This window comes from Oncorhynchus clarkii, chromosome 24 (assembly GCF_045791955.1).
Source record: "Oncorhynchus clarkii lewisi isolate Uvic-CL-2024 chromosome 24, UVic_Ocla_1.0, whole genome shotgun sequence".
Taxonomy (NCBI): Eukaryota; Metazoa; Chordata; class Actinopteri; order Salmoniformes; family Salmonidae; genus Oncorhynchus; species Oncorhynchus clarkii.
The window spans coordinates 4,532,994-4,559,475 of NC_092170.1; the positions used below are offsets into that span (position 1 = coordinate 4,532,994).

Consider the following 26,482-nt stretch of genomic DNA (forward strand, 5'->3'; position numbering starts at 1 on the left):
CCTCAAAATAGTCCGAATGAATCTAAGATAACTCAAGAAATCTGTAATTAATGTAGATGTTTTTGCAGAGGATGTATTAGTCGCTCAAAATCTATCAAAGCTTTTTGGTGCAGTATTTCTCAAGTCAAAAAAGTGGCATGAAAACAAAACGTCTCTCGTTGAATGACAACAAACACTTCCTTGAAGAATTCCTACTGTTGACCAATCGCTGACGAAGGGGCATAGACTTCGGTTACAGAGCTTCGGCTTGCCTCAGGAAAAAAAAAGTGTGTGCCTGAACAGCCGAAAGAAATATTGCCGAAGAACAAAAAGTCAATTTTTTGGGGGGGTCATAATTTATGCACACACTGTTTAGGATGGGAAGCATACGGAGGTCTTTAAGGGAGAGGGACAGAAGAAAGGGACAGAGAGGAGGAGGAGATGTGGGGGAGGGGATGGAGATAAGAGGGAAGGAAGGAAGGAGGCAAGAAAGAGAAAAAATGACAAGAGCGAGACAGGAATGAGGGCAAGGGCAGAGGGATGGGAATAAACTAGCAGACAGGATAGTGGGGGAAAGGAGGATTGAGAGAGTGAGGGCAATAAAAGGGGAAGATGGCGAGGAAAATGGAGTGAGACGGGCAGAGGATTAATGGCGTGAGAAAGAGAGAAGTAAAGTCGACGAAAAGGGTGAAGGAGTGAAAGAGATGACTGGGAGAAGAAGCTCTTTTGTTGTTGTTATCTTGCTGGTAGGATATTCTTCATGTCTTGATGTCCCTCGTGGGTCTTTCTTTCTGTCACATATTCCTGTTCTGACACTCTAAAGAGAAACCATACGTCAGTCAAGAACACGAACCCATCTCACAAAACACTACACTGCGATACAAGTACAGTATACAGCCCTGCTCTTAATTGTGTATGGTACCATAGCCCGCGGGTCCAGTAGGCTAGGGGAAGCTTTCCCTAAAGTAAATTGAATTAAATTGCCAAAAGTATATCGTCTAATTAGCCCACTACTGTCTATACAGAAATACATTTAAGGATTCAAAATAGGCTTCTAATGCATGATTTGGACACAGAGGCTCAATAGCTTCTTTAAAAAAAAAAAAGTGGATTGTTTTCTATCGCATTGCCTACAGTCGGAAGGAAAGACGACAGCGTGCACATTTTGGGCAGCGTGCGAGGCAAGTACCAAGCATACGATTAACGAGATACGACAGTCAAGCGAAAGGTACATAGGCCCAGCCAGTCATATCGCAATATTTCCAAAAAAATACAATCGCGGGAAACGATAGTTGGAATGCAAATGGCTATGGCGGTAAATAAGGCGCCAATGATAAGACTCTAATCTGGGTTTTTAGTTGATCTGTTTGTCAGTGTCAGCAGAGTAGTGCAGGCTACCATGTCATTTGTAGTATTTCAAAAAGGTTTTGCCCGTGTCTCCAGTTGTAATAGCGTAGAGTAGGCCTCACAGGGATAAACTGCAGTACAGTGTAGAAAAATGCAAAACCTTGAAATGTGTTTATAAAAGAAAGCAAAGAAAGGAGAAATGTATCTGATATACACTATAGCCGAGGCCTACTCTATACGGTTATACGCACTCAGCCACGCATCTTTTTTTTGTTGCCTAACAGGGATTGAGTTATATTTTTAGCCTAAATTATGACTACAGAATCTACTCATCACATTACATAAGTCTTCAAATGCGTTGATGCGCGGTACACCTTATTATAAAGGTGCATTTTTTGGGGGGAGGGGCGAAAATTTTGCCCCCCCAAACTTGAAACTCACCCGCCGCCTATGGATGGTAATTTACAGAACGCCAGTAACAACATCAGCAAAATTGCTGCACTTTGCCTGCTTGGATATGCAGGTTGTACCTAGTCTGCTCCCATGTCATTGATACCCCTGGTTGGCTCCAGTCGTATAACCAGAGGCCATTTGGGTTCTAATCCTGAGCCATGCTGCGGCACAGTTTCACCCTGGAGGCATTCACTTTGTCTCCACACAAATGCAACTGCCAAATTCGTTTTGACCCAGGCAGCCTGGCTCTCATGAAGGATGGGGGCATTGAGACTGCTTTCCCCCCAGTATGTGGAGTAGGACTGCATCAATATTTGTACAATCGGGTTTCGAATTCAAGTCGTATTTCACTCACCACCTCAAACATATCGAGGTGAAAATGACATGGTTTAACCAAAGACAAGAGATCTCTTAGCATTTGAGCGATCCATTTGAACCTCCCTGTGCCGTCTATTGGAGACACAAACCATCGACACCAGGAAATCCATATACATGTTGCCTGGACTGAGAGGCTAGTCTTAGGTCCGCCAAGCTCTGCAACGGAGCAGGGTCAACGCACAAACACGCTGACATACAAACACAGTCCAATGTTCATTCCACACAGTTATATTAGCCTTTATTCTGTAACAGCCTGTCGTTTTCGACCTTTTCGTAGGGTCGACATGTCGTTCGAGGGCTCGGTCCCCGTGCGGCTCAGCTGGTAGCGAATGGTGTTAGCAACGCCAGGGTTGTGGGTTTGATTCCCACGGGGGACCAGTATGAAAAAAAACATTGAAAATGTCTGCACTCAGTACTGTAAGTCGCTCTGGATAACAGTGTCTGCTAAACGATTAAAACGTAGCTCTACACTACATTGCCGTTTATCCCTGTGAGGCCTCCTCTAGCTGCAGTGTTTATCCCTGTGAGGCCTACTCTAGCTGCAGCGTTTATCCCTGTGAGGCCTCCTCTAGCTGCAGTGTTTGTCCCTGTGAGGCCTACTCTAGCTGCAGCGTTTATCCCTGTGAGGCCTCCTCTAGCTGCAGTGTTTATCCCTGTGAGGCCTACTCTAGCTGCAGCGTTTATCCCTGTGAGGCCTACTCTAGCTGCAGCGTTTATCCCTGTGAGGCCTACTCTAGCTGCAGCGTTTATCCCTGTGAGGCCTACTCTAGCTGCAGCGTTTATCCCTGTGAGGCCTACTCTAGCTGCAGCGTTTATCCCTGTGAGGCCTCCTCTAGCTGCAGTGTTTGTCCCTGTGAGGCCTACTCTAGCTGCAGTGTTTATCCCTGTGAGGCCTCCTCTAGCTGCAGTGTTTATCCCTGTGAGGCCTACTCTAGCTGCAGTGTTTATCCCTGTGAGGCCTCCTCTAGCTGCAGTGTTTATCCCTGTGAGGCCTACTCTAGCTGCAGTGTTTATCCCTGTGAGGCCTCCTCTAGCTGCAGTGTTTATCCCTGTGAGGCCTCCTCTAGCTGCAGTGTTTATCCCTGTGAGGCCTACTCTAGCTGCAGTGTTTATCCCTGTGAGGCCTACTCTAGCTGCAGTGTTTATCCCTGTGAGGCCTCCTCTAGCTGCAGTGTTTATCCCTGTGAGGCCTACTCTAGCTGCAGTGTTTATCCCTGTGAGGCCTACTCTAAATGCAGTGTTTATCCCTGTGAGGCCTACTCTAGCTGCAGCGTTTATCCCTGTGAGGCCTACTCTAGCTGCAGTGTTTATCCCTGTGAGGCCTCCTCTAGCTGCAGTGTTTGTCCCCTGCTCATGACCTTTCCATGGGGCCTGGAGTCGCTTGGCCCGTCCGTCAATATTCACGTGCACCCTCTCAAGCCTCGCCAGGCCACTGTCTCACGGGACACACGGGCAACAAAAAAACCATGAACAGGACATCGTATCCGAACCAGTAGTCCAAGCGAAACACAGGATGATAACATTCTCCTTTGTTTTCAAAGAGGACACCCAGTGTCCAACCTACTGTACTACGGTTGGTCAAGAACTCTGGCTCAGGGGACACACAGTGCAAGGCCCCCTGTGTTTGGCCTGCCTTCTCTCAGTCCCCCCGCCAGTCCCCGGGAGTCCTAGGCCCAGTGCTAGACTGGCCAGCAACAATGCCCTTCTAACAGCAGTCGCCACACACAGCCTGGCCAATGTGCATTGTGCCAGCTTTCTGGCACGAGCGTGCGAGCGTCTGTATGTGTGCGTGCATTCGTACGTGCGCGTCCGTCTGTGTGCAGCGTGCGCTCTCTGTTGTTGCTCTGTTGTCGCGTGAGGCTGGCAGAGGGAGGCTGGGTGCCATGGTTGCCCTGTTAACTGGGTACTGTACAGTATGTACGTTGGCATTCTGGGAATGTTATGAATGCAGGGAAATGAGCAACTAGGATGTACCTGAATACATGCCAAATTCCTCAAATCATTGAATGAGCGGAAACTGTAGAGAAGGCCATGGGGTTGGGAAGCTGTGTAGTGTGACCTGTGTCCTCACTAGTTTACTGGTAGCCATTGGCCTCATCTCTTATCTGTTTATTGACCTGTGTAGACAGTACCAGTGTGTGTGTGTGTGTGTGTGTGTTGCAATCTGACTGACCATTGATCGGTGTCATTTCAGACACACTGAGCTATTCTACTTTCCCCTGCTATCCCTCTTCCACTCTCTATCCCTCTCCCATTCTCTATCCCTCTCCCATTCTCTATCCCTCTCCCATTCTCTATCCCTCTCCCATTCTCTATCCCTCTCCCACTCTCTATCCCTCTCCCATTCTCTATCCCTCTCCCATTCTCTATCCCTCTCCCATTCTCTATCCCTCTCCCATTCTCTATCACTCTATCCCTCTCCCATTCTCTATCACTCTATCCCCCTCCCATTCTCTATCCCTCTCCCATTCTCTATCCCTCCCCCATTCTCTTTCCCTCTCCCATTCTCTATCCCTCCCCCATTCTCTATCACTCTATCCCTCTTCCACTCTCTATCCCTCTTCCACTCTCTGTCCCTCTTCCACTCTCTGTCCCTCTCCCACTCTCTATCCCTCTTCCACTCTCTATCCCTCTCCCACTCTCTATCCCTCTTCCACTCTATATCCCTCTATCTCTCTCCCACTCTCTATCCCTCTTCCACTCTCTATCCCTCTCCCACTCTCTATCCCTCTTCCACTCTATATCCCTCTATCCCTCTCCCACTCTATATCCCTCTATCCCTCTCTATCCCTCTCCCACTCTCTATCCCTCTTCCACTCTATATCCCTCTATCCCTCTCCCACTCTCTATCCCTCTTCCACTCTATATCCATCTATCCCTATCCCACTCTCTATCCCTCTTCCACTCTATATCCCTCTATCCCTCTTCCACTCTATATCCCTCTATCCCTCTCCCACTCTCTATCCCTCTCCACAACTCTATACCTCTATCCCTCTCCCACTCTCTATCCCTCTCCCACTCTCTATCCCTCTCCCACTCTCTATCCCTCTTCCACTCTATATCCCTCTCCCACTCTCTATCCCTCTCCCACTCTCTATCCCTCTCCCACTCTCTATCCCTCTCTATCCCTCTCCCACTCTCCATCCCTCTTCCACTCTATATCCCTCTATCCCTCTCCCACTCTCTATCCCTCTCCCACTCTATATCCCTCTATCCCTCTCCCAATCTCTATACCTCTATCCCTCTCCCAATCTATATCCCTCTATCCCTCTCCCAATCTCTATACCTCTATCCCTCTCCCACTCTATATCCCTCTATCCCTCTCCCAATCTCTATACCTCTATCCCTCTCCCACTCTATATCCCTCTATCCCTCTCCCACTCTCCATCCCTCTTCAAATCTATATCCCTCTATCCCTCTCCCACTCTCTATCCCTCTCCCACTCTATATCCCTCTATCCCTCTCCCACTCTCTATCCCTCTCCCACTCGATATCCCTCTATCCCTCTCCCAATCTCTATACCTCTATCCCTCTCCCACTCTATATCCCTCTATCCCTCTCCCAATCTCTATACCTCTATCCCTCTCCCACTCTCTATCCCTCTTCCACTCTATATCCCTCTATCCCTCTCTCACTCTCTATCCCTTTCCCACTCTCTATCCCTCTTCCACTCTCTGTCCCTCTATCCCTCTCCCACTCTCTATACCTCTATCCCTCTCCCACTCTCTATCCCTCTTCCACTCTCTATCCCTCTCCCACTCTCTGTCCCTCTCCCACTCTCTATCCCTCTCCCACTCTCTGTCCCTCTCCCACTCTCTATCCCTCTCCCACTCTCTATCCCTCTCCCATTATCTATCCCTCTCCCACTCTCTATCCCTCTCCCATTATCTATCCCTCTATCCCTCTCCCACTCTCTATCCCTCTCCGATTATCTATCCCTCTCCCACTCTCTATCCCTCTCCCACTCTCTATCCCTCTATCTCTCTCCCACTCTCTATCCCTCTATCACTCTCTATCCCTCTCCCATTATCTATCCCTCTACCCATCTCCCCTGTTCTCTCTGTGTGGCGCTTTCATCATGTTTATCAACTCAAGGGCTCTAACTGAGCTTAACAGAGAGGGAATACAAACATCTGTTTGCAGTATTCCCCTGTTCTCACGGTGCCTGTGCTGAGTCCAAGGCCTTACTCCGAGCCAAAACAGTAGTAAGACAGGACACACTGACACGACTACTCACAGGATAGGCCTCATTTGACCTTGTTCATTCGTCTGTCAGCTAGTTCTCTTTACAACCATTTGCTATGTTCAACGAATTAGTCCACCACCATTGGTTGATTGGTGAGGCGTTTTGGTTGGGAACATACAGATGTGTGGAGTAGAGAGAGAGGTACTAGAGGAACTGTATGACCTTGATTCTGTAGAACACTCTGACCCCATCCCCACCACTTTCTCCATCCCTGTATCCCTCCCTCCCTCCATCCCTCCCCCAACCTTGCCCGCAGGGCAAGCACATTCTTTATCCTTTTCTCTACCCATCCATCCCTCCGTCCTGTCATTCAAGGTCTACAGTCGACCTCACTCCCTCCGTCTCTGCGTCGTCCGTCCTCTCCGCGCCCCCTTCCCCTCAGTGACTCCTGTCATTGTGAGCCCAGCTCTGCCTTGGCTTGTTGTGTGAGAATGGGGTCATTGTTGCTGCACTCCCAGTGAGTGTTCCCTGCCCTAGCTAGCGAGCACCACCGTGTCCCTCTGTCCCACCTCCATACACACACACGCGCGCACACACACGCACGCACACACACGCACACGCACATACACATACACACACACACTCAATCATCAAGTTTGCAGAAGACACTACAGTGGTAGGCTTGATTACCAACAACGACGAGACGGCCTACAGGGAGGAGGTGAGGGCCCTCAGAGTGTGGTGTTAGTAAAATAACCTCACACTCAATGTCAACCAAACAAAGGAGATGATCGTGGACTTCAGGAAACAGCAGAGGGAGCACCCCCCTATCCACATCGACGGGACAGTAGTGGAGAGGGTAATAAGTTCCTCGGCATACACATCGGCGTACACATCACGGACAAACTGAATTGGTCCACACACAGACAGAGTGGTGAAGAAGGCGCAACAGCGCCTCTTCAACCTCAGGAGGCTGAAGAAATTTGGCTTGTCACCAAAACCACTCACAAACTTCGTATCACCGCCTGGTACGGCAACTGCTCCACCCAGAACCGTAAGGCTCTCCAGATGGTAGTGAGGTCTGCACAACGCATCACCGGGGGCAAACTACCTGCCCTCCAGGACACCTACACCACCCGATGTCACAGGAAGGCCATAAAGATCATCAAGGACAACAACCACCCGAGCCACTGCCTGTTCACCCCGCTATCATCCAGAAGGCGAGGTCAGTACAGGTGCATCAAAGCAGGGACCGAGAGACTGAAAAACAGCTTCTATCTCAAGGCCATCAGACTGGTAAACAGCCATCCCTAACATTGAGTGGCTGCTAACATTGAGTGGCTGCTGCCAACATACTGACTCAACTCCAGGAAAAATGTATGTAATAAATGTATCACTAGCCACTTTAAACAATGCACTTTTATATGTTTACATACCCTACATTACTCATCTCATATGTATATACTGTACTCGATACCATCTACGGCACATATGTCAGAGTCAAGGCCCGCGGGCCACATCCGGCCCGCAAGAAGGTTTTTTACGGCCCCTGGGATGATCTTGATTTATTATTAGAACCGGCCCGCAGCAAGCCGGCAGCCCGCAGATCTTTTACACGCACCAATACTACATTTCCCACAATGCAAAGGTGACGCACCGAGCAGTAGGCTGCTTCATTTCAATATTTATTGGCACAGCAGTCGTCAGCATCACAGTAAAATTAACTTTCAGATACCCATCAAAAATGGCAAAACGGAAGGTGGATACTGAGAACCGGGGGTTTCAAACAAGGTGGGAGTCGGAGTATATGTTCACGAAGGTAGCTGGAAAACCTGTGTGTCTTCTGTGTGGAGAAAGTGTGGCGGTACTGAAAGAGTATAATCTGAGACGACATTATGAAACGAAACACGCGGACAAAAACAAGAATATGGACATGGAACAAAGGCTACAAAAGGCAGAGGAATTAAAACGAGGCCTCAAATCTCGACAGGCTCTGTTCAAAAAAGCCAAATCACAAGGCCAGGCTGCTGTCAAGGCCAGTTTTATTTTGGCAGAAGAGATCGCTAAATCAGCCCGGCCATTTACGGAGGGGGATTTCATCAAAAACTGCATGATTAAAGTTTGTGACGAAGTTTGCCCAGAAAAAAGGCAACTCTTTTTAAATGTGAGTCTGAGCAGAAACACCATTGCCGAGAGAGTAGACCAGTTGTCCATCAATCTAAAAGAGCAGCTTGTGAAAAAGGGAAAAGATTTTATTGCATATTCCTTGGCTGTGGATGAGAGCACCGACATTTCTGACATTGCCCAGTTGTCAATTTTCATCCGCGGAGTGGACTCCAACCTAAGCGTGACAGAGGAGTTTTTGGCTTTACGTCCTATGCATGGCACAACTACGGGGCATGATTTGTATGAAGAGGTGTCAAGATGTGTAAATGAGATGGAGCTGCCTTGGGAAAAACTTGTGGGTTTGACAACCGACGGAGCACCTGCGATGTGTGGACACAGGAGCGGACTGGTGGCGAAGATACGGGAAAAGATGCAAGAGGAAAACGCGACAGGTGAGCTGACAGCTTATCATTGTATCATACACCAGGAAGCGTTGTGCGGTAAAGCCTTGAAAATGGAGCATGTAATGAGCATCATCACGCGCACAGTTAACTTTATCAGAGCCAAAGGTTTGAATCACCGCCAGTTCAAGGCATTTCTGACGGAGTTAGAAACGGAGCATGGTGATTTGCCTTATCACACAGAGGTGCGATGGCTAAGCCAGGGAAAGGTGCTTCAAAGATGTTTCGAGCTTCGTGAGGAGATTTGTCTGTTCTTGGACAGCAAAGGGAAAGACACAACACAACTCCGAGACGAAATGTTTCTGTGTGAAATGGCTTTTCTGTGTGACATTACGAGTCATCTGAATGCAATAAACTTGCAGCTGCAGGGTCGGGATCGTGTCATCTCTGATATGTACAGTACAGTGAAGGCATTTAAAACCAAACTGACTCTGTGGGAGACGCAGATGCGGAAAGAAAATTTGAGCCACTTTCCCAGCTGCCAGACCATGAAAGAGAAGCTCTCTACCAGTGCGTTCCCGAGCACACAGTTGGCTGATAAAATAGGTATGCTTGCCGCTGACTTTCGACGCCGATTTGCTGACTTTGAAGCACAAAAAAGCAGGTTGGAACTGCTCGGTAACCCATTTGCTGTTGACGTGGAAAGCTCACCACCAAACCTCCAAATGGAGTTGATTGACCTCCAATGCAATGATGTACTGAGGGCAAAATATGCGGCAGTGGGTGCTGCGGAGTTCGCCCGTTTCCTCCCCGGCACAATGCCCCAGCTGCGCATCCAGGCTGCTCAAACGTTGTCTATGTTTGGCAGCACATACCTGTGTGAACAACTGTTTTCTTTGATGAACCTGAACAAAACATCACACAGAAGTCGACTTACTGCTGAACCCCTCCACTCAATTCTGAGGATTTCTTCAGCTCAGAGCCTTACCCCGAACATTGATGAACTTGTGGAAAAGATGGGACACCACCAAGTATCACCCTCAACCTCAAACAAGTGAACATTACTGTGCAATCACATATTTAGAGTTTTTACTCAGTTCAAGTTTAAAAGTTAAAATTTAATATTTGTTTTCACTGCATGTTACTTCTCCTTAAACAAAGTGTTGTTTTTGATTAATAGATTTTTGCACTTTATTTTTTTGTATTTCAATCCAATTATATTTTTAAAATATTTCAGTTGAGTGGATGATAGAAAATTGCTATTATTGTTTTTTCTTTGAAGTAAATTTAGCCCACTTTTGCTAAAATAGAAAATATAGTCTACTGATGGTGCCTTGAATACCGGTTTCTTTCATTTAATGTTCATGTTATGGGGATATTTATATAAAGGAAATTTGTCTTTTGTGTCTGTTGAAAATTAAAGATTACTGACAGAGCCATAAGAAAATATTGCTTTATTTATCTGATCATATTGTAATATATTTGTTAGGTTTTCAGTAGGTTCAATTAGGTTCACTAGACTATATGCGTCATTTAAAAATTTTTCAATGAACATTCGAACAGTCCGGCCCTCGTCTTGTAGCTGATTTTTTTATTTGGCCCTCCGTCCATTTGACTTTGACACCCCTGATCTACTGCATCTTACCTATGCCGTTCTGTACCACTCATTCATATATTTTCATGTACACATTCTTCATTCCTTTACACTTGTGTGTATAAGGTAGTTGTTGTGAAATTGTTAGGTTAGATTACTCATTGGTTATTACTGCATTGTCAGAACTAGAAGCCCAAGCATTTAGCTACACTCGCATTAACATCTGCTAACCATGTGACAAATATAATTTGATTTGATTTGACACACACACACACACGCATGTAACACGTGTACATCCAAAGACATGCGTGCGAAAGCATTCAGACAGGGCCCTTGATTCATTCATTCATTCAATTGAATAAGGTGTTCTGGTGCTGGACAATATTTTCCTACTCCTGCCACGACGATGAATCAAGTCACGGCTCTTCTAGCGGCAACATCCCTCTTTCTGTTGTGCGGGAGAAGACAGAGAAGACAGGCTACTCAGAGAGAGTCCAGCCCAGTCATCCACCGACCGTCAGCCAGGCTAGTCTATCTCTGATAGGGATTAGCAGCTACTGCTAGCCATAACGCTAATCCTTCTCTCAACAAACACACATTCAAACGCTTTTCAGTGGCACGCCATGCACTAATCCCATGAGTAGCCATTAGGGAACACGTATTCATATCATAGCGGAAGAGATACCGAAATGTAAGATGATGACGCTCGACATTTCGGTCCAACTCCATCTAACCAAGTAATATCCAAGTTACGGGTTCCCGTAATAAATGCTGAATTATCAAGTGGAGGGAAGAAACGACGGCAAACTGGACATGCCAGCTTGCAGACTCAAGGCCCCACTATTCAGGTGACTGTTGAACGTGTCAACTTGCTCTCCGTTTGAAGTGACAGCGCTCAAAACAGCAGCAGGTACCGTCAACCACTCACCCCCATCTTTATGATGCCTATATACAGTGTAGCAGCCTCTCTCGTTCAGTATCTTAATTGTCAAACAGCTTTCACAAAAACTCCCAAACAGAGGCTACAAACATGGGTTTTTAAATGGCATTTCCTTGGTTCCTTTCCTTCTTATCGACTTATCGACAAAAGGACTTGATTGGTGAATCCTCAGAGATGGGTATCTCCATCTCTAATCTCTAATCTAATCTAAATCCAGTCCTTTCACCTTTCTGTGGTTGCGCAGGAAACTGGGTCACGGCACAGAAGCAACCATACAGTTCAAGTCGGAAGTTTACATACACCTTAGCCAAATACATTTAAACTCAGTTTTTCACAATTCTTGACATTTAATCCTAGTAAAAATTCCCTGTTTTAGGTCAGTTAGGATCACCACTTTTTTTTAAGAATGTGAAATGTCAGAATAATAGTAGAGAGAATGATTTATTTTGAGCTTTTATTTCTTTCATCACATTCCCAGTGGGTCAGAAGTTTACATACACTCAATTAGTATTTTGTAGCATTGCCTTTAAATTGTTTAACTTGGGTCAAACGTTTTGGGTAGCCTTCCACAAGCTTCCAACAATAAATTGGGTGAATTTTGGCCCATTCTTCCTGACAGAGCTGGTGTAACTGAGTCAGGTTTGTAGGCCTCCTTGCTCGCACACGCTTTTTCAATTCTGCCCACAAATGTTCTATAGGATTGAGGTCAGGGATTTGTGATGGCCACCTCAATACCATGACTTTGTTGTCCTTAAGCCATTTTGCCACAACTTTGGAAGTATGCTTAGGGTCATTGTCCATTTGGAAGACCCATTTGCGACCAAGCTTTAACTTCCTGACTGATGTCTTGAGATGTTGCTTCAATATATCCACATAATTTTCCTCCCTCATGATTTCATCTATTTTGTGAAGTGCACCAGCCCCTCTTGTAGCAAAGCACCCCCACAACATGATGCTGCCACCCCCGTGCTTCACAGTTGGGATGGTGTTCTTCGGCTTGCAAGCATCCCCTTTTTCCTCCAAACATAACGATGGTCATTATGGCCAAACAGTTCCATTTCTGTTTCATCAGACTAGAGGATATTTCACCAAAAAGTGCGATCTTTGTCTCCATGTGCAGTTGCAAACAGTAGTCTGGCTTTTTTTATGGCGGTTTTGGAGCAGTGTCTTCTTCTTTGCTGAGCGGCCTTTCAGGTTATGTCGATATACGACATGTTTGACTGTGGATATAGATACTTTTGTATCTGTTTCCTCCAGTATCTTCACAAGGTCCTTTGTTGTTGTTCTGGGATTAATTTGCACTTTTCGCACCAAAGTACGTCCATCTCTAGGAGACAGAACGCGTCTCCATCCTGAGCAGTATGACGGCTGCGTGGTCCCATGGTGTTTATACTTGCGTACTATTGTTTGTACAGATGAACGTGGTCCCTTCAGGCGTTTGGAAATTGCTCCCAAGGATGAACCGGACTTGTGGAGGTCTACATCAGAGGTCTTGGCTGATTTCTTTAGATTTTCCCATGATGTCAAGCAAAGAGGCACTGAGTTTGAAGGTAGGCCTTGAAATACATCCACAGGTACACCTCTAATTGACTCAAATTATGTCAGTTAGCCTATCAGAAGCTTCTAAAGTCATGACATCAATTTCTGGAATTTTCCAAGCTGTTTAAAGGCACAGTCTACTTAGTGTATGTAAACTTCTGACCCAGTGGAATTGTGATACAGTGAATTATAAGTGAAATAATCTGTCTGTAAACAACTGTAAACAACAACTTCCAACTTCAACTGTATGTATCTGTATACAGTAAGCTCATTGGGACACAGTCATGTAGGTTGTAGTGTCTTAGCTCTTACTACTCATGTCTATAATAAGAAAGACTCCCGATACAAGGGGGAGTGAACTGGAGATTCACATTTAATGAAGCTAGTTAGTACAAGAATAACTTAGAGCAACACTGCACATGACCAAGGGTTCTTCATTATGAAAGGGGACATCAGTAATTAACAGAACAGAACATAGGTATATATAACGTATACCTACCTCTGCAGTATAGAGGGGTCTGTCTGACCCGTGTGTGTCCATAGAAACATAATCTATAGAAAGGGCTTAGAACCTCTAACCCGCTGCTAGTCCACCCATTATAGCATCATTGACTTGAATGGGGAGGTCTGTTCTATAGATTATATTTCTACGTGAGTTACAGTAGCCAGGTGATCAGTAGTACAGTATTTCGTGACCGGATGCTGAGTCATGCCCATATACTGTACAACTCAATGCAGTGGCAGCAGACACGTTAGCCATGACAGGGTAGAGTTTCCAAGACCTCTTTCTGAAGACCCATTAACTAGGGCAGGTTGAATTTCAACTTGGTCAAATCCCCTGATCAGTAATGTTTTGAATTGAATGGCTATCAACTAGGGCCATGTTTTTGAGAAATGTGTGGTTAATGACGCGATTGTTCACATGACCACATTCTTAGGGCTTCTCTCGAGTCAGCCTACTATATGTGCTTATAAACTGTTATAACAGTTATATTCGTATTTATTTAGATTTTGCTGCTGGCATGAGAGCCAGCACACGCTTGCCCTGAATCATATGACCCAAGGAGGATTGTGCGCCACTGAGAGAGTGGGCTGACTCTGGATCAGTGTGACAGGTACGGCTAAAGGGACCACGGGACAGCGACCTGCCAACCCACAAACACCGCTGTCACATCACTCTAAGGAGGTCACCGTAATCAGATTATCCCAGTTAGACAGTCAGGCTCACTACTCTAGCCTCAGCCAGGCAAACAACAACACAGAGAGAAAGGCAGAAACACACACCAACACACACACTACAAATACAGTGAGTGGGAAGAGGAGAGGTTTGAGGGCCGGCCAGATAGGTGGGGAAGAAACAGAGAAGAAGCTGTGGGGCCTAAAGCTTCTCCATAACCGCAGTGATGCCAAACGGGCGGCGGTTTGAAGCGGATATCTGAGACCTGTACACCTGGACAATGAGCTGAGGTGTAACCCTAAACTAAGATGAACCACTGTTTATCTCTCTCTCTCTCTCTCTCTCTCTCTCTCTCTCTGTCCCTATCCTTCTACCTCCCCTTCTATTTCTCTTATCTTTCTTCTCCCTCTCTGTCCCTCTCTTTCCTCCCTCATCTTTGTAACCTCTCCTCTCTCACCATCTCTTTCGCTTCCTTCCCTCTCTCTCTTCCTTTCCTTTCTCCTCTCTCTTCCTCCCTGCCTCCCTCCCTCCGGGCTTCACCGAGGCAATGTAAAGATTCATCTTTACGTCATCGTCTGATCACATACTTGAATAGTTTAGCTTTTTTGGGGGGGAACGGGACGCAGAGAAATGAGACTGCGTGACAGATTGAGACACTCTTTTGAAATCATCTTTTTCACACAGAAATAATTCCAAGTGAAGGAATTGACATTTGCGCCGGGATGCTGACAGCTGGATGACTCAACACAGCCCAGTGTCGTGGAGGCAGCTCTGTGTTGTTGCCAAGGCTTCGCCATCCAATACCCATCTGATCCCTATCATCACAGCTACTGAGGGAGGGGCAGCTTTTCACATGGCGGCTCTCGCCTACATCATGGCTTCACAAACCGGGGAGCGATTAGGAACAGTACGGAAGATCTGTGAGCCGGGTGTTTTTAAGCTACAGACACTCCAGATCATCTCTCTCCTTCACAAATCTCTGGACTCAGCATCCTGTAGCCTCAACTCGTACCTTTACGCCCCATCCCCCATACTCACGTCACACACACAGACAGGCCCACGTACACACACACACACTAACACACAGTGTACCCCCCCCCCCCCACAATACACCAACAACTGTGACTTTAAACAGCAAGTAGTACAAAGGACCAGAAATAGCTTGGTGAGCTGCAGAGCAGAACTGCTGTCCTTGAGGAGGGGTGGTAGAAAGAGGAGAACGAGAAGAGAGGATGGGAGGAGGGGGGAATAAATGCCAGGGGAAAGATGGCAAAGAGAGAGAGAGCCAGCTCTCCAGGGCTGATCTTACCCTGCCATTCTCAACTCAACGGTCTGTGTGTCAAACAGAAGACCTCTCTATTTAATTTCATCCACACGACACTTAAATGAACCCATCAACACGAGGGTTAACAGTATGTATTGTACTGCACATTCTGTAAGTGTCCACTCATCCATCCTCTGTTAAATGAATTTCATATACTATACTTCCCTTAACTGGAGACTGGAACGAAACTAGGCAATAATACTGTCTGTCTACGGCCTATGAGGCAATCAACTGTGTGTGCATGGCTGATTCAACATGCAAACAAACCAACGGAAAGAATTAACGCGTTCCCATTCTGAGTATGATTTGCCCCCCAAATGTTTTATATTTTACATGAAATAGGAAAGGACTCATTTGGAGCGAATGATATCTTTGAGATGGCAGACTGGAGTGGGAGACGAGTGTTGGCATACTCACTGTTGCTCGACTTGAGGTCTCTGTGTATAACCGGTACAAAGGTCTGATTGTGCAGGTAGTCCATTCCTGTGGCGATCTGCACGGCCCAGTTCACCAGCACCCTGGGGGGTACCTTCTTCCCAGCTAGGGCTCTGTTCAGGGCCCCCCCGCGGGCGTACTCCATCACCAGGCAGAGGTTGGGCTCTCGCAGGCACACCCCTATCAGGTTGATGATGTTGGGGTGTCTGAGCATCCAGAAAAGCCTGGCCTCTTGTCGTACGCTTTCAGCTGTGGCGCTGATGTCCTCGTCCGGGTCCTGCCTGGCAGCTTTAACTGCCACCTCCTCCCCTTTCCAAATCCCTCTATACACCTTCCCAAACCCCCCCGCCCCGATCACCTCCTCCAGCACCAGCTCCGTGAAGTCGATCTCCAAGGGGCACCCCTCAGGCACCCCACCCGCCACCAGCCCTCCTGCGGTTAGCTGCGGGTAGCAGCCGGCGTCCCTCCGAGTAACGTAGTTGCATGGGAAGATGCCCACCTTGTCTTGGATCTTGCCTGTCCACCAGCCCTCGTCCCCGGACACTTTGGAGTCCTTGGAGAGGACCTCCAGGAGGTCCCCGCGCCGCAGGGTCAGCTCCTCGTCTGCCGTGGCCTCGTAGTCAAACACGGCCGTCCAGTAGGGGTTGGAGGTGGTAGAGCCGCCCTGGTGGCCAGGGTGGGAGTCTGAAGAACCAGAGGAGGAGTTCCAGCTGCTGCCATTCTCAGCCTGGACAGCTGTAGCAGCACACACCGGGGGAGCGGGGGTCATGTGCGGGGGCATGGAGGAGAGAGGGGGGCCATAAGGGGGGCCAAGGGGACCAGCGAGCACGAGGCCAGGGGGAGGAGGGTCGCAGCAGCCCCCACAGCTGGTGCAGGGCAGGGGGGCTGCTGTGCTGCTCGCTCTGGCATACGGGTCCATGGCTGCCCAGCTGCTGGTCAGCGGTGTGGGCCTGCCCTCTGTCAACTCACACACAAAATCCATGCAGGGCCCATCAGCTGAATCCAGGCCTCCTTAACCAGAGGTGTGACAGATCAGTGGACAGGCAGGCCAAAGCTCCACTGTCCCATCACTGGCCCCGTTTACTGGGGTAGTTCCAGTTCCTGTCACCAATCATGTGTGTGTAGCAGTCTGTATTACCATGTATAATGCAGTGTGTATTAAACTAAAAAAAAATTCAGAATGGCACAAATTCCCCGATATCAGGGTACTCATGTCAACATGTTTGCTTTCAGAGCATATTTGATCCCAAATTATACGAGTTCACTTTGGGGTGACCCATGGCTATCCCTGAGAGAGGCTACTGATTATTCTCCCATGTATGTTCTAGAAAGCTACCAGAGAGTCAAGGCTGGCCTGGGAAAAATCCCAAAGTAGACCATGTGTTCCCTCTTCAGTACTGTGAGATGAGGTTCTGGTGGATGGGATAGCTTTGCGCTGCTCAGGAGAGCATGCTCAGGATCTGAACATGGGTCTCTGTAACATCCCACACTGCTTTTACGACTACTGTAGGGGGGCTGTGGGAGGGGGCTTATGATCCTCAAAGCATCTATTGCTATTTCATATTAGACTACAAATTTGATTTACTGCGTCCCTCTCAAGACTCAGCAAGAGCTGGATGGTCTCAGTTGACCACAAAAGTTTATTCTGGTTTCTTACTATTTTTATTTCCTTTGAATTTTTTGCCCTGATGAATAATTCACGGCCAACGCTGCACTTCATTTCGCCTCCCTGAGAACAGATCCTGACACCGAGATTTAAAGAGGCAAACTCACTCCTCTCCCTGGAGATTATGAGAGGCCAAAGACAGTGAGGAAGCCACGCGACAGTTAAAGGAGATCCCACATCTAAATCGGCTATTTATAAATCAATTGCACCACGTGTAACAAAACATTTGTATTCTAAATAGTTTCACCTGTGTAGTTGAACATCCTCTGAGCAAGGATCGTTGTTATTTCCAATCAAGCGCAGCGCAGCAAAATAGCGCTTGTCTGACATCTCGTTATTACAGGGTCATTGGCTTTTTGACAGCGATGAAAGACCCTTGTCTTGACGTCGTATTTCGTTGAAATGTCGATTGAAATATTACCCTACTTTGCTGCTGCCTCGTCTTAAGTCCTGCACGCCTACATCGATCAACGTATACACCCGTTGAATGTTCTTAAAAAGCCTACTCCTCCATTTTTAGATGGGGAATTACGGCGGACAGTGTTCAGGCAAACATCATTGAGTGACTGTACATTTTGCACCTTAGTAGTCAGCGAACATCAATGATTGATCGTTCGTCTTGTTACATTGTCCGGCCTAAATTCTGCGCTCTGTAACGTTTCAATAAACACCATACAGTGAGCGTTCACGAATGCGCGAGTTATCGCGACAGAAACGTATACATACAACGTGTACAGAACAGTCTGTTGTAGCCATAATTATCTTCGCGTCGATTTTGTAGGCTATACGACGATGCTCATTCATAACATCTGATACATTTGTAATCATAAGCAATAGCCATGTCTAGTTATATGGACACAATGTTGCACATTTCAGTTATTTGTGATCAAATAACAAAAGCAGCACCTGCTGGCTCTTAACGAATATATTTCAGTGCTTTTCGACACCTTCACACGCTATGTTAGAGACCGAAATAGCCTACAGTAATAATACATTATGTGTTTTGTGAAATCATTTGACTGTAATTCCAATTGCAAATATTTGTGTATCTCTGATTCGAGTTGACGTGATAAAGAATAAGGCGATTAATCGTCTACGGTAACGTGTTTTCTTTGGCTTTGATAGACAGATGCACCATCATCGAGGCAATAATAATAACAATAATAATAATAAGAATAACGTAACAGGTCTAATAAAAGCCTAATTCTTCCTTTTGGTGCAACATTGAATTATAATCCTGTCTTTATGCGTATATAGCGTCTTGTCTTCTGGTTCAAATAAACCAAATATGAAATTTTCAAATATTTACGGAAAAAAAGCCTGACCACTGTTCATCACAACATCCATTGACATTGTCGCATGGGCGTGTGATCGCATCCAAATATCCACCATCAGATTCCATAATCCAATTCCACAAAATGAATAGTCTTGGAGTCCTTGCTCATCTGGGTCAGTCGGTTGGCCACTTGTCCTTCACAATCAAATCGCTTTTTTCTCCAAAAGACGTGCAATTTCTAGACGGAGCTGTCAGTCTCTCGGCTGACTTTGTATCCAAATACACCGGCTGCACTGGGGGTGGAATATGCCGTTGTATTCTGGGTAGTGTAGTTTCTTGAGGAGCCTACATACACATAGGCCTTTATATCTCATAATTTGGACATCGCTTGGACGACCAAATTAACTTTAGCTTCATTTTGATTATAAAAAATCGGGTTTAAAAATAGTCTAACTGTAATACTTATTTTTATGGGTGACCTTTAGGGTTAAGGCATTGCTTGACTGTACAACAACATCCTATACTGGTCATTGTCAGTTAACCTTGGTCATTAGGCTGACGTTTTGTGGACCAGTGGGTTGAAATACTTTTTCATGGTGTGTGTGTGTATAACACTGTGTAGCCTGTGTGTGTCATTGGCGCTTGTGTGAGAGAGCATGCATGTGTGTGTCTCCAATTATCACACAGCATACTGTCTAGGAACGTATACAGCTCTATTTTATTGCAATTTACAACAACAAGCTTAATGCATTACAATCCCATCACAATTTGGTAGATGTTTATCACGCAGATATCCGGAGACAATACAACTTAACACTGACTAAATGGAACCTTGGCTCCACACTGCCCCCTGGTGATTAGGATGGATGACACCTAGACATTATCAGGGGCACCTTCACTTTCTGCACCTTCCCTCTCTAGGGCTCCATTGGCTCCCTCACCCAGTCCACCTCTAGCCTCCCATACATGCTCTCCAGAGGGGTCCATGGTGTGGCTGTTGACCTGCCATGGCAGGGGCAGCCCATGGTGGAACTGGAAGGGGGGGCCTTTCCAATGATGATCTGGCCCAGGGACACCTGGCTGACCTACCTGGTCTGAAGAGGGGACAGGGTGCAGGGGTAGCGCTGGACAGCCCATGGGACATCCAGAGGGTCAAGAGCGGACAGTCTGGTCCTCTGTGGAGCGGAAGCCATATATGGTTGTATAGGCTCTCCCTCCAGTTGGAGTCCCTCTTACCCTTGATGGGCTCCAGTCTGAAGTGTTGTGGCCTGCTGTCTGGAAGCTGCACCAGACTAGCCTCCTTGCTCATCCCCATGGAGCTCACCCATAGTCACTGGGGGCCTTGATGGAGGGGAGCTGGCTGCACAACTGCTTACGGGGCTTGGATTTCTTGTAGACATCTTTTTATTTTTTTATTTATTTAACTAGGCAAGTCAGTTAAGAACAAATTCTTATTTTCAATGACGGCCTAGGAACAGTGGGTTAACTGCCTGTTCCGGGGCAGAACGACAGCTCGGGGGTTTGAACTTGCAACCTTCCGGTTACTAGTCCAACGCTCTAACCACTAGGCTACCCTGCCTCCCCTATGAGGGCGGGGTCATAGACTTGTACGTGTACTTTCTCAGGGATCTCCACAATGCTCTCCCACTTGGCTGTGGACTGAGAGAATTTGCTGCATTTCTTTGGTGAGCGGTGTGGGCGCTTGAAGTCGTCGTTTGGCAGGCTGAGGCCTGGCTCCTCTTTCGGGGGAGAAGATTCATGGGTACCCCCCAAGGGACCTCATAAGAGGGAGGTCAGGAGTCCACATGTAATCTGTTTACAGAGAGTGGAAGACAGAAATAGACAGTAAAATAGAAAGAAGAGAGGAGAACGAAAGGGATGGGAGAAATAGGGGTGAGACTGATAATGATTGAGCTAAAAAATAATACATTAAATAAATATACAAAAATAAACTATTACTTGATGAATCGTGTCTTGCCACACCATCACCCAACACGTCTAAAGACTTCCAGGGTTTCTCTCCATGAAACACGAAGATTACTAATTAGGGCATAAAATCAGCATTTGCTTCCTCCTGATTAAAATCAGAATTTTTCCATCGGCAGACGCTGCCTGCTTAGTTAGCACCAGCAGCACTGCCCTGGAAAGCAGAGGCCTGATTGGGTACTGAGGGATGAGAGTGGTAGCTAAGCGCCCTGGGTACAAGAAGAGAACCAGTCAGCTTGGGAACCAGTCAGTCACTGTGTTCACTTTCATAGCATATTGAGGAACTAGTTTGAAAATAATATTATATGTTTGTAATACAGTACAAAGCCATCATGTAAATTATGAACATTGCCATTGTGCACTGGAAGTAACGTGTTGACAATAATATATAAGCAATTAAACAAATGCACTGGGTAGGACTCATATTGGGCCTCATAGTTCCAGTGTTCTTTGCTGTGAACTCCAAGAAGGGCCCTGAGGAGAGAGAAAAGAAAGGGAGGGGGGGGGTAAATCAAATTGCATGTCAAATACATTTCCTCTATTGAAATGAACTGAAACAGAGTACAACCCAAATGTTTAGTTTCAAAATGACACTGGGAAGAAAAGCAAACCGTACTGCAGTCCCTGTGTAAAATATGACCTGGACAGCCTTCTGCCGATGGATTTGGTGGGAGCGTCTGTAGATCTTTCGTGCTCCAGATCATCAATACAGTTTTCTATCCTGCCGTTTATGGAGCCTGTGGTTGTGAGAAGGGTTGGGAGGGGAAATACACAAATCATAAATAAGACTCTTGCTAACAAAACTGGTTGATTTGTGAAATGTCAATTACTCTCAGCTCGCCCAGCGCCCACAGGTTGCGTACCCCTCCAGGGCCATCCAGGAAGAGCTGAGGAGGAGGTTCCCTCTGCAGCTCCACTCCTTCACCCAGCCGTCCAGGGAGGAGGTGAGCAGCTTGTGGGTGCTAGGCCTCATGAAGACCGCGGAAACTCCTGCAGCAGGCTCCTAGTATCCCAGCTCCACACCTGAAGGGAGAGGAGATTAATGACACACATCCAAGCATCTCAATTTATTTGAGTCATTGTCAGCCTTGCTGATTTAACAATAAAACTTTCAGATTGTTTACTCTTTAGGAACATACAGTATATAATTGTGTGGGTATCCTTTCTGCATAAGACATTGTTTCATTTTTGTTTATCTCCTCTTTATTCTCTCCCCTTCATACCTGCACAAATCCAGTCATGTCGCCTATATAGAGGTCCTGTACATCTGCGCCCAGTCGGGCGACACACAGCGCAGAGTACCCTGACCAAGGCCCCTGACCAAGGCCCCTGAGAGCCCTGTACTATTTCTTCCTCACAAAGTCAAAGCTCTTGATCCCGCGGTTGCAGAGCGTGTAAAACGTGGACACCTGTCTCCCCGTCACCAGGCCACTAACGACAGTGTCCCTCTCCAAGGAGCTGCAGTGCCAGTCCAGCACCTTAACATCCCCAGGTGGGTCTGCACAGAGGTCAGATGTCAGGGAAAACAATATGGTCGCTACTTATCAGTCCAACCAAGGTGCGGGAATTGAGTAAAAAAAACAGGATGTGTCAGAGAAGTTGAAGAGAAAATGATTTTTATCTTAAAGAACAAGAAGACTGTAGTGCTTCCTAACAAAACGTTTGAATATCCCACCCATCTGCAGAGTAGTCCAGAAGCCCCAGAAGGTGATGATGCCCATGCTGCCAGTCAGCAGCTCCCCAGACACTTTGCAGTAATGCATACAGAGCACAGAGCCCAAGCAATTGGCCCGGTACAGGACCGCCATGCCCTGAGTTGGGTCAGAGAACACATGCAGAGAGAGGTCATCGCAGGCCCCAACGAAGACCCGCTGGCTAGGCACAGAGACCAAGTACTCCACCAGGTAGCCGCTATCCAGGGGCAGGCTCAGGTTGTGCCTCAGATCCCCTCGCAGGTTCTCTGTCCACACTGAGGGAGGGAGGTAAGAGTTCATGGTTTTGCAGTTTTGAGGTTTGTGCTAATTCTATTTGAGTATCATGCAATGGCATACCGCCCTGGAACTAATTGCCCTGGTCTAATAGGATCAATAAAATATTAATGTATGGCACTGCTTTTTATTATACACAGTATTATCTTTGAATTTACATCTGTAAATCCCCATTTAATGCCCCCTTCTCTCCCGATGCCGAGGTCATGGCGTGTCCCCATTGGAAGCCCACCACCACAGTGCCACGGAGGCTTGAGTTGGTAGTGAGGCACTGTATGTAGTTCTGTGGAGTATCGGAACTGCATGGCGGGAGTAGCATCCAGACACAGGGCTATCTCTTCCTCCACCACATCTTCATCAGGACCACACGCTTCCTGTAAATATGCACGGGAAATGGTCAAGTCCTCGTAATGGCGACGACGATGATGAGATCATGGTCACAAATTAGATTTGGATGAAGATCACGAAGACCAATGGGAGTTCTAATCCGTTTCTTATGGGATAGTAAAACAAGTCCCATGACGACGGAGTCAGCTATGATAAACGTCAAAATGTCAAATCAAGAGCGAGTTGGACAAGACCTTTATAGTTTGTTTCAGCTGCGGAAGAAAAATATTTACATTCTGGAACAGTCCTTCTCATTGAAGTCATGCTGCACCTTATCCCCTTTTCACTTCGACTACATCATCCCTGTAATTGAGGATGATTTCCACTCAGTTTGCGATTCACCTGTGTCAATTGAAGAAATTGGAGAGGCTCTGAATTCAATGAAAAATGGGATAGACATTCTATAGACAGTTTTGGTAGTTACTAGAAGACCCTATTTTTAATACGTTTCAAGATTGCATTGAAAATGGGTAAATGGTCTCCACTTATTTCACTGATTCTGAAGCCTGATAATCTTTCTGGTAAATGCCAAAAGATTAAAGAAAGGAATAGATACCATTATAAATTAGACTCAAACAGGATTTATGAAGGGCCGTCACATAAGCTCTAACATTTGTTTAGTCTTGGACCTTCTAGATTAGTCAGATGCAATTTACTCATATGTTGTTGTCTTATTTTTGGACTTCTGTAAAGCCTTTGACACAATTGAACATTAATTTCTCTTTCGGTCTCTTAAACTTTTTGGTTTCGGTGAACATTTTATCAAAGTCATTCACATGTTTTACAAAGATATAAATAGTTCTGTGTTACTAAATCTTAATACATCCAAAATATTCCGTATCAACAGAAGTGAATGACAGGGATGCCCAATTTCACCCTTTGTATTAATTTTGGTTGTGGAACTTCTATCTCTAGATATTCTGAATAATGGAAATCAACGGCTTAATCATTTTTAACAAAGAAATACAAATTTCCCAATTGGCTGATGATACTACTCTTTTTTTTAAAGACAAAGACCAGGTCGTCGCCCATGCCCTTAATGCTATCACTGCACTCTCTATTAAAACTGAATGTTTCTAAATATGAAATCTTATGTTTATATGACTCTGATGATAATGAAATAGAAAATATTCCTGTAAAGGACTGTGTTAAATATTTAGGAATATATCTGTCAAAAAAAACCAAAAAAAAGTCAGACAACATATGAATTTCTCTCCTATCATTAAGAAAACCAAGAATATATTGAATAATTGGCTACAAAGGGATCTTTCTATACTTGGGAGAGTGATTCTGTCCAAGGCAGAGGGACTGTCTCGCTTTGTGTACCCCTCATTATCTTTATGTGTAAATCCCTCTACCTGTAAAGAGATCAACAAGACTTGACTTCAAAAACAAGTCAGTCCTCTCTAATAAAAGAGGTGAAGGCGGTCTGGAAGTGTTGGATTTTGTGACATAAATAACACTTTCAAGATCAATTGGTTGAAAAGATGTTTGGTCAATACTGAATTCGTTTGGTCTTTCATTCCAAACAATGTGTTTAATAAGTTGGGATGTCTTCCATTTTTACTGAAATGTAATTATATTCCTGAAAGATAAACCCACTAAATTGGCTAGGTTTCACCAATAAGCTTTAATGGCCTGGAAAATATGTTTCCTGCACAATTTTCCCCACATAAAGCTCTTTTGTGAAATAATTCAGACATAACTGTAAGGAATAAATCATAACTGACTTGCCTAGTAAAATAAAGGTAAAATTTAAAATAAATAAATAAATTGTTGTTGATGTTTTTGAGAAGAGGGGTAATATTCTTGCATATGAACCATTTCTACTTTGGATGGGTTTCCAATACCTTTCAGAGAGTTTATTTAAGTGATCAAAGCCATTCCCAGTGGTCTAACTACACTAATGAAAACTCATCTTAGCTTTGGTGATGATCACAGAGCTTCTCCAGAACTCAGTTTGGAAGGCGTGGGCTTAACTTGAGAAATCCTTTTTGTAATAAATACATAAGACAAATTTTCCATTCATGGAACCAACTTACGCCTAGAGGAAAAAAAGTATGGAACATGCTTATTCCTGATGTTGTCTGGCTTGGTTGATGCCTTACAAACATTGTATACCAAACCAATTTAAGGAAGTGCACTTTACATAAGATATATCCATGTAATTCTATGTTGTCCAAATTTGTGGCTATTGACGATATCTGCGTTTTCTGTGAAAAAGACAGGACAAATCTTACTCACTTGTTCTATGAATGTAAATCTGTGATATAATTTTGGGGAAACCTTGCAGAATATTATTTACCATTTTGAACACTACCCATATTTTTGACATGAAGGCTATAATATTGCAATGATAACAAGACCCTTGAAATGATTGTAATTTTTTTAAATACTTTATACTAAATACATTATACACAAACAAAAATTCCAGAATTCTATACCAAAATTACTAATATTTTTGATTGAACTGAATCATCTGAATCATCCCCAGTGAATAACAAAAACAATAACATCTTCCTGAATCATTATAATGAGATTCCGAGTGAATACAATTGCACTATAATTGTTTTTATTTATTATCATTTAAGTATTTTATTTTTTGTATGTATTTAGTATTTTTTTTATTTTTTATTTTTATACCTTCATAAAAACTTTAAAGTTTATAACTGTGTTTTGTTTTGTTAGACATGTTTGATGTTGCGATGTAAAGTTGTTGATAATTTTGTATTATGAATTAAAAAAGATATATATTTAAGAAAAAGTATATAAATAAAAATCTATATAAAATCAGACTACATTATTATATTTCCTTGAAAAATTGGCGTATTATGACGTGGCAATAATGTAATGCAGCTTAATAGTAAAACGACACCTTTGCGTCACAGTGGTTGGCAGGCATATAAAGTGGAGAGGATGGGATTTGTGTTTTCAGATCATGTCCAAAATAAAATAGCCAAACGCTGTATGCCACTATTTGTGTTTACGTGTAAAAATGCTTTGATTATAATCGACTGCCACAAGGTTGCGCTATTAACTAATAAGTAGGCTCCAACTCTATAACCAACAACCCCAAATAGACAATGAACGTGATGCGAAATGATTTACAGGCAAATGTAGCTAGGTACTGTTATACCACAAAAACACAACTGCCTATTTCTGAGCAGCGCTGTTGTTTCTTCGAGACATTGCTGCAACAGCACTTATTGCATGTTTTTTGCAATGAACATTACTAACGCGTCTATGTTATGGTTGTAGAACACTGCCCTTCACATGTTACTATCGGTACTACAACAACCATGCTCGCACAGGCGCATTGC

General features: G+C 45.2%; 1 protein-coding gene across 1 annotated transcript in view; it reads right to left on the reverse strand.

The window, feature by feature from the left end:
- The window catches only part of LOC139382829 (mitogen-activated protein kinase kinase kinase 10-like), a 37,974-nt gene extending 20,957 nt beyond the window's left edge, over positions 1 to 17,017 (reverse strand). The window contains exon 1 of the mRNA XM_071127059.1: positions 15,842 to 17,017. Within this exon, the coding sequence (XP_070983160.1) occupies positions 15,842 to 16,841 (1,000 nt within the window). The 5' untranslated portion in view covers positions 16,842 to 17,017. The remainder of the gene's footprint in view (positions 1 to 15,841) is intronic.
- Positions 17,018 to 26,482: the final 9,465 nt, after the last annotated feature.